At 34.9% G+C, this 19,279-nt stretch overlaps 1 protein-coding gene across 2 annotated transcripts in view; it reads right to left on the reverse strand.

The window, feature by feature from the left end:
- Positions 1-19,279, reverse strand: part of LOC117332627 (centromere protein J-like) — a 37,195-nt gene that overhangs the window by 8,140 nt on the left and 9,776 nt on the right. For both annotated transcript variants that reach the window (XM_033891606.1, XM_033891605.1), the window contains exons 8-20: positions 19,094-19,149; positions 18,434-18,670; positions 16,862-17,230; positions 16,193-16,339; positions 14,842-14,912; positions 13,266-14,317; positions 11,608-11,714; positions 9,990-10,142; positions 9,514-9,617; positions 3,218-3,311; positions 1,918-2,091; positions 1,169-1,295; positions 16-517 (exon numbers count right to left, since the gene is read on the reverse strand). In XM_033891606.1, the coding sequence (XP_033747497.1) occupies positions 16-517; positions 1,169-1,295; positions 1,918-2,091; positions 3,218-3,311; positions 9,514-9,617; positions 9,990-10,142; positions 11,608-11,714; positions 13,266-14,317; positions 14,842-14,912; positions 16,193-16,339; positions 16,862-17,230; positions 18,434-18,670; positions 19,094-19,149 (3,193 nt within the window). The remainder of the gene's footprint in view (positions 1-15; positions 518-1,168; positions 1,296-1,917; positions 2,092-3,217; positions 3,312-9,513; positions 9,618-9,989; positions 10,143-11,607; positions 11,715-13,265; positions 14,318-14,841; positions 14,913-16,192; positions 16,340-16,861; positions 17,231-18,433; positions 18,671-19,093; positions 19,150-19,279) is intronic.

Raw genomic sequence — 19,279 nt, forward strand, 5'->3', positions numbered from 1 at the left:
ATCTCCCCTACTTACTCCTGCGGTACTGCAGCTGTCGAGAGCACTTGTCGTGGTACATCCTCTGTTAGCGACGTCCGTAACATGTTACCCTTATCCAGATGACTGCTTTCCTTGCTTGAAGACGATGACCATGAGTTGGTTGCAGATTTAGACTGACCAGTACTCTGATTTGAATGTTTCTGTTGACCGCCACTAGCTCCAGAATTGCCTGGCTGGTGTTTGGACTGACCACTACCTATAGAGGATGCCTGGCCAGTCTGGACATTGACCATTTGTTTGGAGTGACCACTCCCCATGGAGGATACCTGGCCTGATTTTCCAGGAGGTTTGGACAGGTTATTTAGCCCTACAGTTGCCCCTGGATGGGACTGCTGGAGTCTGACCGCCTGAGACCCTGAGGGTGGAGGGGCTCGGACATTGACTTGAGGCTGAAACTGTGATGGCCGGAGATTCATCTGTCCTGGCACGGCATGAGGGGCAGTGGACGGAGGGTAGGATGACCGACTACTTGATTGATCTGTGAAAGAACGAAAATTATCACAATGAACGGTAATACATGATATGATAAAAAAACAAGCATGCTGGGTATTGCTGAAGCAATTCATGTCCCCTACTGGCCCCCACTAAGAATAGTGACACTGACCTTGACATTGACCCAAAAATCCCGAAACTCGAACTTAATCTGAAGCTTCCCATACTGAACCAACTTTCACCTTGAAACATGGCTGAGAAAAGTTCAGAAAACTGAGTGGACGGACTGATAGTCAGACAGACAGACGGATAGGAAAGAAATGTATAGTCCGCCATGTTTCACTTGTAGGGGACTGACAAGCAATACAAAATAAATTATAAAGAATTTCATAAGCATCACTGCAACAATTTCACCTTTCGTCACATAACTGAGATTCATTAATATCTCACTAAAATGCAGTGGACATTTTATTAAAAAGATCAAATGTCTACAAATTTCATTTCAACTGCACTTGGCCCTTTTTTCTAAGTAATTGAGACTTAAAACATTATTTCACTTAAATGTCGTTGAAGAAAAATATTCCTGAAGGTAAAAAGTATAATAATTCCTATCAAATATTGATTTGGATACAGTTGGACTTTAAAATGTCCCAAAAACCAGACTATATACATATCCTTACGTATTGGCATTTCTTACCTCTCACGGGATCTTTTTCTTCTTCAGAATCTGTCGTTTGAAAGTCCGCAGAACTAATGACTTGATTGCGAAAATTTGCGGAGTCGCGTGACATCAGATAATTGTCCTTTCCTGTAACAGAGTTTCCCTGCGGAAACAAAAAGCAGAGTTTGATAATCAAAATTCTAAAAATAATCAAGAACAAATTTCTTTATTAGTTTTCTACATTGCATTATCCCTTATTCGTTCAGCTTCTGAATGTGATACTAAAGAGAAAACACAAAAGGCCTGGCCTCCAGCTGTTTCATTGATGTTCCTTATTTCATATTTTCCATAGAAAAAGATTATTGGATTTAAGGAAATAAATATTTAAGAACTTTTCTAGAATTCTTTAATATTTAATGGACTGATCAACAGAAACCCTTAAGGCATCTAAATGAATACAATGATAGAAAAATTCAATATTTGTTGATTTTATAATGTCAGTTTTATACACGTTAGGTACTTAACACATGCTATGAAAGTTTTCAGGTCAACGAATTCAGCAGGTCTAGGGCCTCATAAAAAAGGTGCTTTTCTTTACAACTTATTTTCTTATTGTTGTTAAATTAACCCATACAAAGAAATCATCATGTATCAAATATATGATCAGGTATACCACCAATATCTGTATATCAAACTTATCTTACCTTGATTTAAAATTACAAGACTTGTCTACAAAAAAATCAACACACAGTTTTGCAAAATTATACAGAAAATCAGAAGATTACTTTTCCAGTTTGTTCCCGCTGTAACCATTCGAGTCGTTTTTTCTCCATGAGTTTGATTTCCTCCTTCAATTCTCCATTCTCCTGTTCCAGTTGATCGATTTTACTGCGTAGACGTGAGGTGCTGTTTGTCCAACGTGTGTCTTTTCTTTTCATTTCCTCTTGAAGCTCCTGGAGCTGTTTATGAAATAACAGTTGTGCCAAAGTTTTTACACAATGAAATATTTTTAAATGTACTTTGCAGTGAGTATGGATACTGAAAGGTATGCAAGGTGATTAATGCTAAAATGTAAACTGTATCTTCAGGGAGATTAATCACAACATGATTTTATTCTGTCTGCTAGTTTTGCCCCTCATGCAGAGGTTTCATCAGGGCAAAATAACATACATCAGACCTCCTTAAGTTCAGGAGACTTAACTTTTAATTATGGTGTCTGCTATAATTGAGAGTTGAGCAAGGGCAGTTAAGTGCCTATAATCATTAAGTTAAATTAATATATATAAATTATTAAAAATATAAAATCAATTAACATTGTCTTTGTTATTAATTAGAAAAGGATGATACAATAGTCACACATAATTGTGGTCGGTAAGAATCTCTTTACAACTCTACAGATCTAATGTTGAAGCAAATGACAGTGATAAATCAAAGTAAGGTTTTGGTTTGGTTTGGTTTATTTTGTTTAACGTCCTATTAACAGCCAGGGTCATTTAAGGACGTGCCAGGTTTGGAGGTGGAGGAAAGCCGGAGTACCCGGAGAAAAACCACCGGCCTACGGTCAGTACCTGGCAACTGCCCCACGTAGGTTTCGAACTCGCAACCCAGAGGTGGAGGGCTAGTGATAAAGTGTCCGGACACCTTAACCACCCGGCCACCGCGGCCCCTCAATAAAGTAAGGTGACTGAACACTGACTATAGTCTACGAGATGAAACCTAGCTATAGGCAGAGTCATGTAGGTGGTAAACCAGTAACTAACGAACTAACAACGACTGAACACTGACTATAGTCAATTAGGTGGTCAACCAGTAACTAACGACGACTGAACACTGACTATAGTCATTTAGGTGGTAAACCAGTAACTAACGACGACTGAACACTGACTATAGTCATTTAGGTGGTAAACCAGTAACTAACGACGACTGAACACTGCCTATAGTCATTTCGGTGGTCAACCAGTAGCTAACTAAATATCTGGAATTCTGTGCTACAATCATCAGATTAGGTGTCTCACACAGAATAATAAATAAAATGTCAATAGTTTCACCATGTTTATTTAATTTTTTTAATTTTTTTAAGTTTACCTGTTTTTTAAGCATCTCTATTTCCTCTCGTTCCTTTTTATCTGGTAATGCCCGTGAAGCCTTCTGGTATTTCTCAAACATTTTCTTTTCATGTCTGACAAACGAGAAATTTAAAGAAAGTAATAAATATTGTGTTAATGTAAAAGATCCATATTAAACAACAGGTCTTTTTTATTTCAAATTAACTGTTCTAGTTTTTTAACCATTCTCCCCATATATTGTTTCCTGTATCAACATACAGGTGGTTGTCCATTTTCTTTGGAAATGACAATTGCCACAAATTATTCATCAAACACAATCATTCTGACAACCATTTTTATAAAAAGATATTTGGATATCTTTCTTAGCTTTAGGACATGGAGATTGAAGGATTTGTGATATTTTACTGTGACCTAGAGACTGAAGGATTTGTGATATTTTACTGTGACATGGAGGCTGAAGGATTTGTGATATTTTACTGTGACATGGAGACTGAAGGATTCGTGATATTTTACTGTGACATGGAGATTGAAGGATTTGTGATATTTTACTGTGACATGGAGATTGAAGGATTTGTGATATTTTACTGTGTTGTGGAGACTGAAGGATTTGTGATATTTTACTGTGTTGTGGAGATTGAAGGATTTGTGATATTTTACTCTGACATGGAGACTGAAGGATTTGTGATATTTTACTGTGACATGGAGACTGAAGGATTTGTGATATTTTACTGTGACATGGAGACTGAAAGATTTGTGATATTTTACTGTGACATGGAGACTGAAGGATGTGTGATATTTTACTGTGACATGGAGACTGAAGGATTTGTGATATTTTACTGTGACATGGAGACTGAAGGATTTGTGATATTTTACTGTGATGTGGAGATTGAAGGATTTGTGATATTTTACTGTGACATGGAGACTGAAGGATTTGTGATATTTTACTGTGACATGAAGACTGAAGGATTTGTGATATTTTACTGTGATGTGGAGACTGAAGGATTTGTGATATTTTACTGTGATGTGGAGACTGAAGTATTTGTGATATTTTACTGTGACATGGAGACTGAAAGATTTGTGATATTTTACTGTGATGTGGAGATTGAAGGATTTGTGATATTTTACTGTGACATGGAGATTGAAGGATTTGTGATATTTTACTGTGACATGGAGATTGAAGGATTTGTGATATTTTACTGTGACATGGAAACTGAAGGATTTGTGATATTTTACTGTGACCTAGAGACTGAAGGATTTGTGATATTTTACTGTGACATGGAGACTGAAGGATTTGTGATATTTTACTGTGATGTAAAGACTTAAGGATTGTGATATTTTACTGTGACATGGAGATTGAAGGATTTGTGATATTTTACTGTGTTGTGGAGACTGAAGGATTTGTGATATTTTACTGTGATTTGGAGACTGAAGGATGTGTGATATTTTACTGTGACATGGAGATTGAAGGATTTGTGATATTTTACTGTGACATGGAGACTGAAGGATATGTGATATTTTACTGTGACATGGAGACTGAACGATTTGTGATATTTTACTGTGACATGGAGACTGAAGGATTTGTGATATTTTACTGTGACATGGAGACTGAAGGATTTGTGATATTTTACTGTGACATGGAGACTGAAGGATTTGTGATATTTTACTGTGTTGTGGAGACTGAAGGATTTGTGATATTTTACTGTGACATGGAGACTGAAGGATTTGTGATATTTTATTGTGACATGGAGACTGAAGGATTTGTGATATTTTACTGTGACATGAAGACTGAAGGATTTGTGATATTTTACTGTGACATGGAGACTGAAGGATTTGTGATATTTTACTGTGACATGGAGACTGAAGGATTTGTGATATTTTACTGTGACATGGAGACTGAAGGATTTGTGATATTTTACTGTGATGTGGAGACTGAAGTATTTGTGATATTTTACTGTGACATGGAGACTGAAAGATTTGTGATATTTTACTGTGACATGGAGACTGAAGGATTTGTGATATTTTACTCTGACATGGAGACTGAAGGATTTGTGATATTTTACTGTGACATGGAGACTGAAGGATTTGTGATATTTTACTCTGACATGGAGACTGAAGGATTTGTGATATTTTACTCTGACATGGAGATTGAAGGATTTGTGATATTTCACTCTGACATGGAGACTGAAGGATTTGTGATATTTTACTCTGACATGGAGACTGAAGGATTTGTGATATTTTACTGTGACATGGAGATTGAAGGATTTGTGATATTTCACTGTGACATGGAGATTGAAAGATTTGTGATATTTTACTGTGACATGGAGACTGAAGGATTTGTGATATTTTACTCTGACATGGAGACTGAAGGATTTGTGATATTTTACTCTGACATGGATACTGAAAGATTTGTGATATTTTACTGTGACATGGAGACCGAAGGATTTGTGATATTTTACTGTGACATGGAGATTGAAGGATTTGTGATATTTTACTGTGACATGGAGATTGAAGGATTTGTGATATTTTACTGTGTTGTGGAGACTGAAGGATTTGTGATATTTTACTGTGACATGGAGATTGAAGGATTTGTGATATTTTACTGTGACATGGAGACTGAAGGATTTGTGATATTTTACTGTGACACGGAGACTGAAGGATTTGTGATATTTTACTGTGACATGGAGACTGAAGGATTTGTGATATTTTACTCTGACATGGAGACTGAAAGATTTGTGATATTTTACTGTGACATGGAGACCGAAGGATTTGTGATATTTTACTCTGACATGGAGATTGAAGGATTTGTGATATTTTACTGTGACATGGAGATTGAAGGATTTGTGATATTTTACTGTGACATGGAGATTGAAGGATTTGTGATATTTTACTGTGACATTGAGACTGAAGGATTTGTGATATTTTACTGTGTTGTGGAGACTGAAGGATTTGTGATATTTTACTGTGATGTGGAGACTGAAAGATTTGTGATATTTTACTGTGACATGGAGATTGAAGGATTTGTGATATTTTACTGTGTTGTGGAGACTGAAGGATTTGTGATATTTTACTGTGACATGGAGATTGAAGGATTTGTGATATTTTACTGTGACATGGAGATTGAAGGATTTGTGATATTTTACTGTGACATTGAGATTGAAGGATTTGTGATATTTTACTGTGACATGGAGACTGAAGGATTTGTGATATTTTACTGTGACATGGAGACTGAAGGATTTGTGATATTTTACTCTGACATGGAGACTGAAAGATTTGTGATATTTTACTGTGACATGGAGACCGAAGGATGTGTGATATTTTACTCTGACATGGAGATTGAAGGATTTGTGATATTTTACTGTGACATGGAGACTGAAGGATTTGTGATATTTTACTGTGATGTGGAGATTGAAGGATTTGTGATATTTTACTGTGACATGGAGACTGAAGGATTTGTGATATTTTACTGTGACATGAAGACTGAAGGATTTGTGATATTTTACTGTGATGTGGAGACTGAAGGATTTGTGATATTTTACTGTGATGTGGAGACTGAAGTATTTGTGATATTTTACTGTGACATGGAGACTGAAAGATTTGTGATATTTTACTGTGATGTGGAGATTGAAGGATTTGTGATATTTTACTGTGACATGGAGATTGAAGGATTTGTGATATTTTACTGTGACATGGAGATTGAAGGATTTGTGATATTTTACTGTGACATGGAAACTGAAGGATTTGTGATATTTTACTGTGACCTAGAGACTGAAGGATTTGTGATATTTTACTGTGACATGGAGACTGAAGGATTTGTGATATTTTACTGTGATGTAAAGACTTAAGGATTGTGATATTTTACTGTGACATGGAGATTGAAGGATTTGTGATATTTTACTGTGTTGTGGAGACTGAAGGATTTGTGATATTTTACTGTGATTTGGAGACTGAAGGATGTGTGATATTTTACTGTGACATGGAGATTGAAGGATTTGTGATATTTTACTGTGACATGGAGACTGAAGGATATGTGATATTTTACTGTGACATGGAGACTGAAGGATTTGTGATATTTTACTGTGACATGGAGACTGAAGGATTTGTGATATTTTACTGTGACATGGAGACTGAAGGATTTGTGATATTTTACTGTGACATGGAGACTGAAGGATTTGTGATATTTTACTGTGACATGGAGACTGAAGGATTTGTGATATTTTACTGTGTTGTGGAGACTGAAGGATTTGTGATATTTTACTGTGACATGGAGACTGAAGGATTTGTGATATTTTATTGTGACATGGAGACTGAAGGATTTGTGATATTTTACTGTGACATGAAGACTGAAGGATTTGTGATATTTTACTGTGACATGGAGACTGAAGGATTTGTGATATTTTACTGTGACATGGAGACTGAAGGATTTGTGATATTTTACTGTGATGTGGAGACTGAAGTATTTGTGATATTTTACTGTGACATGGAGACTGAAGGATTTGTGATATTTTACTGTGACATGGAGACTGAAGGATTTGTGATATTTTACTCTGACATGGAGACTGAAGGATTTGTGATATTTTACTGTGACTTCGAGACTGAAGGATTTGTGATATTTTACTCTGACATGGAGACTGAAGGATTTGTGATATTTTACTCTGACATGGAGACTGAAGGATTTGTGATATTTTACTCTGACATGGAGACTGAAGGATTTGTGATATTTTACTCTGACATGGAGACTGAAGGATTTGTGATATTTTACTGTGACATGGAGATTGAAGGATTTGTGATATTTCACTGTGACATGGAGATTGAAAGATTTGTGATATTTTACTGTGACATGGAGATTGAAGGATTTGTGATATTTTACTGTGACATGGAGATTGAAGGATTTGTGATATTTTACTGTGTTGTGGAGACTGAAGGATTTGTGATATTTTACTGTGACATGGAGATTGAAGGATTTGTGATATTTTACTGTGACATGGAGACTGAAGGATTTGTGATATTTTACTGTGACATGGAGACTGAAGGATTTGTGATATTTTACTGTGACACGGAGACTGAAGGATTTGTGATATTTTACTGTGACATGGAGATTGAAGGATTTGTGATATTTTACTGTGACATGGAGATTGAAGGATTTGTGATATTTTACTGTGACATTGAGACTGAAGGATTTGTGATATTTTACTGTGTTGTGGAGACTGAAGGATTTGTGATATTTTACTGTGATGTGGAGACTGAAAGATTTGTGATATTTTACTGTGACATGGAGATTGAAGGATTTGTGATATTTTACTGTGACATTGAGACTGAAGGATTTGTGATATTTTACTGTGTTGTGGAGACTGAAGGATTTGTGATATTTTACTGTGACATGGAGATTGAAGGATTTGTGATATTTTACTGTGACATTGAGACTGAAGGATTTGTGATATTTTACTGTGTTGTGGAGACTGAAGGATTTGTGATATTTTACTGTGATGTGGAGACTGAAAGATTTGTGATATTTTACTGTGACATGGAGATTGAAGGATTTGTGATATTTTACTGTGTTGTGGAGACTGAAGGATTTGTGATATTTTACTGTGACATGGAGATTGAAGGATTTGTGATATTTTACTGTGACATGGAGATTGAAGGATTTGTGATATTTTACTGTGACATTGAGACTGAAGGATTTGTGATATTTTACTGTGTTGTGGAGACTGAAGGATTTGTGATATTTTACTGTGACATGGAGATTGAAGGATTTGTGATATTTTACTGTGACATTGAGACTGAAGGATTTGTGATATTTTACTGTGTTGTGGAGACTGAAGGATTTGTGATATTTTACTGTGATGTGGAGACTGAAAGATTTGTGATATTTTACTGTGACATGGAGATTGAAGGATTTGTGATATTTTACTGTGTTGTGGAGATTGAAGGATTTGTGATATTTTACTGTGACATGGAGACTGAAGGATTTGTGATATTTTACTGTGACATGGAGACTGAAGGATTTGTGATATTTTACTGTGACATGGAGATATGCTATTTTTAACAAGCATGTGTCAAAAGGTTCACACAATGGACAGCAGGACTGAGCATAGATGAAAGGCGATTAGAACAGCCCAAATTTGGTATTTATTCCTGACATATTTGTGACATTAATAAAAGATATATCTTAAAGATTGAACAGTTACATGTATTGTGACAAGAAATCTCAGATAAGATGTTTGAAACAATGAAGTTTTAAAGTTCTTAGAGAATTTTTTTTTTTTTCTGGTATAAAGAGCCTCATTTTGACATGTAAGTACAATATATATTTACCTTAGTTTTTTCATTTCTTCCTTTTTGTATTCTTGTATACGTTGGAGTTCAACATTCTTCTCTTTCTCAAACTCCCCGATTTCCTTTTTTAATTTTGTTAATCCCTAAAAAAATATTTTTCATAAAAATACTGCATATAAAGACTAAAATATTTTCATGTAACCTACACAAATGTTCTTTTTAAACCATTTTCTTCAACTACAACATGAATCAAAGATTAAAAGACACACAAAATATCAAATCCTCAAAGCAAAATCATGAGTATCTGTGAACACAGAACAATCACTGGTTGCTTATATAGCTCGGGGCTAATGTTAAAAGCTTGTTAACTCCATTTGCCAACGTTTTAAGTCTTGTGCAGCTGTTTATATAGCATTTTGAAGCATTTTTTCTATTTTCTACACTTCAGTCATTATACCTATCAATTAAAAAGATAAATCATCTATTAATCAATTGAATCCTTTGTCTGATTTTACCTCTTCTCTTTCCTTTCTGAGTTTCTCTAAGTTTGTATTTTCACTTCTGAATTTCTCAATCTCCTTTTCCAGCTCGGCGAGTTTCTCTCTAAGTAACTTGGACTGGACACCATCTCCTGTTGCGGCTGAATTGTTGGTAGACATCTTTTGGTCCTGTTATTGCAAACATGGAAACAATAAAGAGTTTATCCTACAGAAACAAATGTTGGTGTTATTTCAGTAAAATATAAACTGCAGGGTTTTCTCTGTAATTTTGTTATGTAGGGTTCCAGGGACTCTCAGATGTGAAAATTTCCAATTTTGAAATCTAGGAGTACAATGACATTTCAAGATTGACAAAATCATGGTAAAGCAGTTCCAGCATCCAAGTTGGTCATCAGGTATAACAATGTTGCCTAAAGTAATAAAATACAAACATAATAAAATACTAGTGTCAATTGAAATCAACTGTTATTTCTTCATTGCAAGGCAGATTTTGGAATTACAATGCAGCCCAAGGATGCACAGACATTCAGTTTGGAAGTCCTTTATATTTTTTCTGTGTCTAACATGCAGGAAATCTGCGTAAGGGAAAACCCGGAACTGTTTCCCACAGGACTCAAGAAATAACTGAGCCACAGTAGGTGCAGGGAAAATTATGACTTATTATATTATATGGTAATGTTTGCATAAATCTTATTCATCACTTACATGAATACTCATCAAGATTCACCTATTTCAAGTCTATCAGTTTGAGATATAAAATCAAGTATGCTGATGACATATTGCTTTTGAATTCACAGATCAAAGATTTAAAGAAAGGGTCACTCTTTGCATTTGGCTGGAAAGTACATTTCTCCACATTCAAATCTGTGCTACACATATTTGAAATAACAACAAATCACATATTGTAGAATTTTCAATGACATGTGCCAGGATTTGAGGCTCAAGACAAAGAGTTTGTTCAAGGCGTGTTGTTGGATAGCTGGACAACTGACTACAGGGAGATCTGATGTAAAAGTAAACTTTATTTATGGTAAAGGTAAGTGTGTTACCACTGTGCCACCCGGCCACCCAAGATTTGATAAAGAAACACTGTCTGGACAGGACAAACACTTAATCCAATACACAATGTAAGAATTTAGAAGATAATCCTGAAAGAATACAATATTCTGTTAATAATTTGACAAGCTAAATTTGCCGTCAATTTTCCCATACAGTGCTGACTTAACCTGGATCCAAGATCTTGCAAACTTGATCATATCTATATATACTGACAAAATACCTGTATGGTAAGATTAAGATCTGGAAAACTTGATCATAACTTGATCATATCTATATATACTGACAAAATACCTGTATGGTAAGATCAAGATCTGGCAAACTTGATCATATCTATATATATATTGACAAAATACCTGTATGGTAAGATCAAGATCTGGCAAACTTGATCATATCTATATATACTGACAAAATACCTGTATGGTAAGATTAAACAATATTTCCTGAAAACTTACTGTATTTATCCAACAATTCAATTTTTTTTCTAAACTGCTATAGGCAACTATGGGCATAGTATCGTTGTAAAATTTCATTATTTAGTCAATATGTCAGACTTATGACCAAGAGAGACTTATACCTGTAATTGCTGCAGTTTGGATGGCTGAGGTTTAAGTTTGGGGAACAGTCGAGTCATGAGATGTGAAGTAGGAGGAGTCCCGTCACTGCCTGCAGCACCGGCAACACCTGGCGAAACAAAAATAAACTGGAATTTGAATGCTTTATACAGACAATTTTTTACTATAATTTTTCTTGGTTTACAAAATTATTGTTTTCCTGCATAATACAGTCAAACCTTGATGATTCGAACTTTGTTGATTCAAATTTCTCGCTGTATCGAACATTTTGCTTGGTCCCGAATTTTCTCACTATATAACACTACTAACGAAACTATGTATGATTCGAATTTTTATAAATCGAAGTTTTCGATGTATCGAACTTTTTTCATGACCCGTTAGCCATGATATTATAGGTAATTGACATCTCATGATTCGAACAAAAAATTTACCTGTACTGACCACTGGACAGGTGTTTGTCGTGACCCCTGCGGCAAGATTTCACACCTCTTCCCCAAATGCCCTGACTGACAATAGGGATAACGATAGCGTGTGTTGTCACTCCCGGTCATGGGGTTTATTAATAATCAGACCAAATTGATGGATAAAAAGTGTATTTAGAAGCCATGACATTTAATCACTCCGGTAAAACATTTCGGTAGTCGTCTCTGATAATCTCCGCTGCCATTGAAATCAGCGGTCGGTGAGTAAATTTTACGGAACTGTAAAACAACCGGACCAATTTTAAACACAAACAATTAGCGATGGCTTCACTCATATTCAAAGTGTCACGTTTCAAACTTATACATAAATATCCAAGTAAATCGATTATTTGTCATTCAATCATGCATTCTCCAACCGATCGGCATTCCGTATTTTATATGCACATAACGAAAACGCACGTGTCTTTAGCTGAAAAGCCTAACGACTTACGTAAGTGTGCATTGTACTTTTTTTGTTTTATCTGTTAAACGCGATATAAGTGTTTTGTAACCGATACATATTTTGTTTAATTAATAAAATGCTTAGGTATAATTAATGAAAAGAATTTTTATTTTTGTTGTGTTTGAGGTATAAATTAACTAAACTTTTCGATGTGAGCCTGACAGGCGACGATCAACACGAAGACACTGAGGACATGTAACGTTAACAGATATGGTGATTATCAAGAAAACATCGATCTATTGTCAACCATGAATAATTCGAAGTCCTGCTGTTTCGAAGTTTTTCTGTTAGTCCCTTGAACTTCGAAACATCGAAGTTTGACTGTATAAGAAATTGGATAGCCCCCATAGCTCGGTCACAAACATAAAAGAAATAATAAAAAGATATTTTTACCATTTAAATCAAAACTGAAACTGAAATTAAAATGTATAAATGTCCATGTATTCCAGATAATTACCGACAGGTATATTGAATATTCAGATATTCATATTTCTGCAGATTCTTCAAAATAATTTAACTTTTGAAAAAATTGAAACAATATATGTAACAGAGCGCACGATTAATTAAATTTAAATCACTGCCTCCGCTAGGTATCTAACCCGGGACCTCTGGCTCACTAGTCTTACACTCAACCGATGCTAAAGAGAAGATCTCTCTAGCCGAGCAGTATATTGCGGCAAGTATTCAGGGTTACATATACTCTCTGAGTAAACTTAAACTTTAGATCAGATTATACCTGTTTTCAACTTCTCATGCTCCGAACTCTTGTGGGGTGACTTTGATTTTAATGTGGTTTCCCCCCATTCCTCCTCATCATCAAAGTCATTATCATCTTCACTTTCTTGGTTATCCTCCTCCATTCTTCTCTGTCCTTCACTCTGAGAATAACTTCCTAAACTTGGCTTCATTTCTACGGATGACTGAATCTGTGACCTCGAACTCTTAGCACTGATTTTCAAAGCGGAATATGACGTGTCACTATCATTTCCAGAATTTTCATCGCCATCTTTTGATGATAAGTCCGATGAAATTCTAGGACTAGAAAATTTCCCATGAATTTGAAAATCAGTGTCTTCTTCATCTTCATTTTCTTTCATTTTTTCTTTCACTTGTGGGAGAGAACTATGAATTAAAGCACCTTGTGTTGTGGGTAAAACATCACGTGAGATTACAATAGGAGATTTAGCTTGTGGCGCATAGGCACTTGAATTAAAACTAAGATTAAAATTATCTGTATTTTGCTGTCCATAGTTTGACGATACATATCCCTGTTCATTAGCCATTGATCCATGTGAAAACTGTGATTGAGAAGGCACGGCACCAGGATTTAGTTTCTGTAAAAGACTAGACACAGTATTCATCGTAGATCGGTCTTCCTTCGTTGCAACTTTTCTAGTCATGATTTTAGACGGAGATCTCGGAAAAAATGTTTCCGAATCCCCATCAGAATTATTGTCATTCTGATTGTGTAGTACAAAATTGTCAATTTCTGTCTGAGCACCTGAACTTGAAAAATGATCACTTTTTTTCTGTCTTTCATTCTCGATCACTTCATCTGAGTCACTTGATGAAGTTTCTTCTTCATCATCATCATCATCTTCATCTGAACTTTCCTCTTCATCATTTTTATCGTTATCCTCAGTTTCAGTGTCATCGCTATCTGTATCACTCCACGACTCGTCGTCTTCCTCAATTCTTGGAGAAAGTTTAGATTTTGTTTCCATCTTTTGATGGGCAGGTAATAATTTCTTTGTTTCGTTTGTAATGACAGCTCTCGACTCATTGGGTCTGAAAGACAAATTCAAATATAGAAACAAATATTTCGGATTAATTAATTTTCAAAAAACTCTTTCTTTTTCCAAGTGAATGAAAATCTGTGGGATCACATCCAAATTATTATCTCTGAATATGTTTTTTGGATTCCTGCATGGACACTCATATCTATTACTGTATTTAAGCTTAACGATATGTTTCATGATTTCATTTTTCATTACTTAATGAAACAAAAAAAGGATAATGTTTAAATACTTAAAATAAATCAAATATATCATTTAATCATTCCTGAAATATATATCATTTAATTATTTCTGAAATTGAAATGCCTTAAGGCTTTTTTTTTAAATACATTTCTAAGTTTTCATGGAGGTTTTAACTATACTCTAAAATTATGGAATAAATCTTCACAACCAATGTATAAGAAACATAATGTATTTTTGAGATAGGAATGAGTTTGTTTTTATAAAGATCTAGAACAGTAATTTTTCCCTTATAGAGGCAAGTTTGTAATTATCTATCTGTTTCTGATAACAAACCTTGTCTGTGTAGGTAGCGGATCCTTCTTAATGTTGGCCTCGAGCTGTTTTGCTACTGACTGTCTGGGGGACTGAAAAAGATCACAGACTTGTTGTGAACAAGGAAATAAACAAGAATGACTAAACAAAACTTAATCATTTTACTGTATTATACCGGTACTGTATTCGCTGCAATTACCGTCCCTCCCTTTATAAGTGCCTCTCCTTTTCCATCAGAGAAATCAAAATTATAAAAAAGGCTCTTCCTAAAACAACTTCAAAATAAGTCATTTTACTTACATTTTTTATGTAGAGTCTTAAATTTGGTGATCAAAGCTAGACTAATCTTAAATATCTGGTCACAATACAAAAACAAATTTTCTAAATGACTTTTTGTCCATAACCTTAATAAGCATCCACTCTGTAACCATTTTTTAAGCGCCTTAGGTACTAATTAGGGCAAATATGTTATCTTACAACTTGCATACTGGGTATCGTTAAAACAATACATGTTCCCTACCCGTTTCCGTTAAAAATAGTAATAGTGACCTTGACCCATAAACCCTGACACTCAAAATTGTCTGAGATATTATGGTCCTTTATCATTATTTGAAATTTGAGTAAAATCCCTCAAGGAATGAAGTGGCTAGATTGCCGACAAACTTTGGCTTTATGTACATTAGTGCAAGACGGACAGAGAGAAAAAGTTGTCTCTATGGTTTCACAGGTAGGGGACTAATGGTTTCACAGGTAGGGGACTAATGGTTTCACAGGTAGGCGACTAATGGTTTCACAGGTAGGCAACTAATAATTGAACTCCTACAAAGTTATCTTTGTTTTTCTAATACCATAATAATGTCAAGTAAGAAATCATGTCCTTCCACAAAATAAAGTCTTAATCTTATGTGGTTCACGATGCTTATTATCTGTTTATGATGTAGTATATTCTGTTTATACTCCGTTGTTTTACTAAAATTGAATACCAGTGAAAATCACAGACTCAGAACCGAATGATTTTGTAGAAAAACTTTTTAAAGAAAAACCAACATCTTACTGTTTTTTGTTAAAATGTGAGAGCTTACATGTTGTTTTTTTGTTTAAATGTGAGAGTTTATCTGTTGTTTTTTGTTTTAATGTGAGAGCTTACCCGTTGTTTTTTGTTTATATGTGAGAGTTTACATGTTGTTTTTTGTTTATATGCAAGAGCTTACCTGCTGGTTTTTTGTTTATATGTGAGAGCTTACCTGTCTTTTTTGTTTATAAGTGAGAGCTTACCTGTTGTTTTTTGTTTATAAGTGAGAGCTTACCTGTTGTTTTTTTCTTTATAAGTGAGGGATTACCTGTTGTTTTTTGTTTATATGTCAGAGCTTACCTGTTGTTTTTTGCTGATGGGTTGTTGAAATTGTCGGAGACGGTCCCGCTGCATTACCTTGACAACAACTGAAGAATTACTACAGAAAGAGGCATTGTCTGCAAAATTCTCCAGCATTTCAAATTCATCCAAGTCTTCCTGCTCAAACTGAAAATGAAATCCACATAAAAGTTTAGTTTTTAAAATGTATTCAACACTATTAACTGTATCTTTAAAACGGATATCTAGAAAACACTGAAATTTGAATGTAAATCTATAAAATTCAGATCTCTAATTTATCCTTTTCTTTGTTGTTTATCCTGAGTATTGACATACCACCCCATCAACATGAATTAAAGTAACAGCAATTCAAATCTATATATTTTTTCAGCAAAAAAGTACGGTCAAACCTATGTAAATAATCGTCTGTTTATAGCGACTCACAGACCATAACCATCATCCTGAGAAGGTCCCAAGTGTTTTTATTGTGTAATGACACTGTATAGCTACCCACAAAAAAACTCAACCTGCAATTTTCAATTTTTTCATGAAATGTGTCATTCATTACTTTTTGCCAATTAATATCATTGAATTTTTAATCTCATTAATTACGCAAATTTTACTTAAGAAATCAACAACCCTTGAGATAATACCAGATAGACTTGAATTATGATGGATTACGTAGCTTACCTCAGCATTTATCTCCCTTCGCTGTAGCTTTTCAACAAAGGAGGTGTCATCTGGAATAGAATCAGGTGTTCTTGATGCCCTTGGAGGAATTCGTGACTTGATTTCCTCAATTTCAAATTGACGATTACTTTGTCCGTTGCGTCTCTCCTGACTTGGGTCACAATCACCTTGACCATGATAATTTTCTTGAAAATTACTTTGTATTTCCCCAATCTTTCGATTTCCTCCTGTTAAATTTGTTTCACTGGCATGCTTGTTAACTGGCCTCTGATTGGTCAATCCAGATTTGGGTCGAATTGACGACTGGTTGGTATTTTTAGACTGTTGATTTCTGGGAGATGTCTTTAGAACAAGTTTTGCTTGTGGTTGCTGAAAATCATTAAATTCTTTGTAGTTTTTCAAACTGTTTACAAACAGTGATATAAACCTAAAGTGTATAAACATTTACATACAATAAATGTAACTAACTGTTAAACTCTCAAAATAAATGTGGTACTTCACTTAGCTTATATAAGGCTGCAGTGAAACACTTAAAAATATATCAGGTGATTACCGTAACTTTCTGCAAATAAGCCCCTGTTCACAAATAACACCTTATCCACAAATAAGGTCCCTTCTTCAATTTGACAGAATTATCTATCTTAACAGTAAACAGTAAGTATTATTAAGCTATTAAAACCTGGTTCACAAATAAGCCTTCCACAAACTTTAATACTGAAATTTTCAACCAGGGAAAAGGTCTTTTATGGGGATAAAATTTAATATGGTATAGAGAAAGGAAAGCAAGCTCTAGATTTTAAAATAAACGTGTTATAGACTACAGAAAAGATTGCATATTCCCGTTATTCTAAGTTTGGAATGAGGGATTCCCCAAATCACAACAAATGTGTGATGTAACAATGACAATTCACTCCTGTCACATCAATATACTACTGTAATGTCAATGTCGCACATATAAAAGGGACAAGGAGCTAAATACAAAGGTCTAAGTAAGGAAAGCTGTAAATATAGGTCACAGTGACCTACATTTCATATAATCCTATAATTTTGATGACTATATGGATTGCATGTTTGTTGGGTTTATCACCCCATGAACAACCAGTGTTTTTTAGAGGCCAGTCTCCTTGTAGTAGTTTGTGACTACCTCACAGAACAACATGCAGGAGGCCCGTCACATTTCATCCAGAGCAACTAGGATAAAATGTCTCACCCAAAGATTTAACCAAAACAGTGAATACAGAAATTATTCAGATTAAAAGACTGACAAAACGACATTATACAAATGTGGCTGGAGCATGACTGATGGGTTATGGCCATGCCCGTGGCAATATTATAAGGGTGCTCTCAAAGCCTTTCATGTAACAGCTCAAAACAGTTCTTTTATACCAGAACCTGTTTTTCTTACTGTCTTATAAATGAATTCAACTCGGAACATGTGCATTTCGAGATCTGGTACAGAAGTGTTTCTTTGCATGAAATGATTCAATGCCAACCTAACAATTTGGGTTACGAGACAGCAACCCAAGTTCCCCAGATCTACTATCATGTGACACTCAATCAAATGTCCCCTACCTTGGCCTTATTCCGTGGAGACTTGACAACAGGTTTTGTATTAGTCTGGGTGGAAGGTTTACTACTGGATTTTGTCGGTGGTGCTGTTTTGTTCTCTCTGCCAGCAGAAGTTACCTCCCTTCTACTTCCTGTCTGTTTGACTGCTCCTTTAGTTAGACAAAATCGAGCCAGACCTTCCCCTCTCTTCAGGAATGGCCTCTTAGGGCTCTGGGTAGAATCTTCTTCTTTTGCTCGTAACTATTGAAGAATAGTTCATAAACTGACAAATAAGCCATCATCTAATTTTTAAAGCAATCTGTAATTTTCTACTTTTACAACATTTTATACAACAGAACAGCAAAGCTTTCCTATCAAAAATGCATGAATCTATCACTTCATTGAGTTAACTGTTCACCAGGATTTTTTGCAACAATTTATCTTAGCAAAAGCTTAAGCCTGAAATCATGTCAAAATTCAAGTTCTGTCCTCTGCTAAATAAATCATAAATCCAAACCAAAACTACCCCTTTTAATTTGGTAATATCAAATACCAACATATTCATACATTGATTAAAATTAAACCATATACTAAATTCTTGCAAAGATACCTAAACTAGGCAACATCAATGCTGGTTGATATCACCCAACTCCCAGTTGTCTTAAAAAGATAAAAAATCTTTACCCTTTCCTCCTCTTCTCTTAGTTGTTCTTCCAACATTTGTTCAAAAGTTTTCTTGTCTGGAAGAATAGAAAATAAGTCAAAATATAATTTAAATGTTGTTCAAACTGCTTCATTAAGGATGCATGAATGCTTAAGGAAATCAAGTCATTTCCATAAATTAAAAGTCTCTGAATTTGAACAGTGTAG

This window comes from Pecten maximus, chromosome 8, assembly GCF_902652985.1.
Source record: "Pecten maximus chromosome 8, xPecMax1.1, whole genome shotgun sequence".
Taxonomy (NCBI): domain Eukaryota; kingdom Metazoa; phylum Mollusca; class Bivalvia; order Pectinida; family Pectinidae; genus Pecten; species Pecten maximus.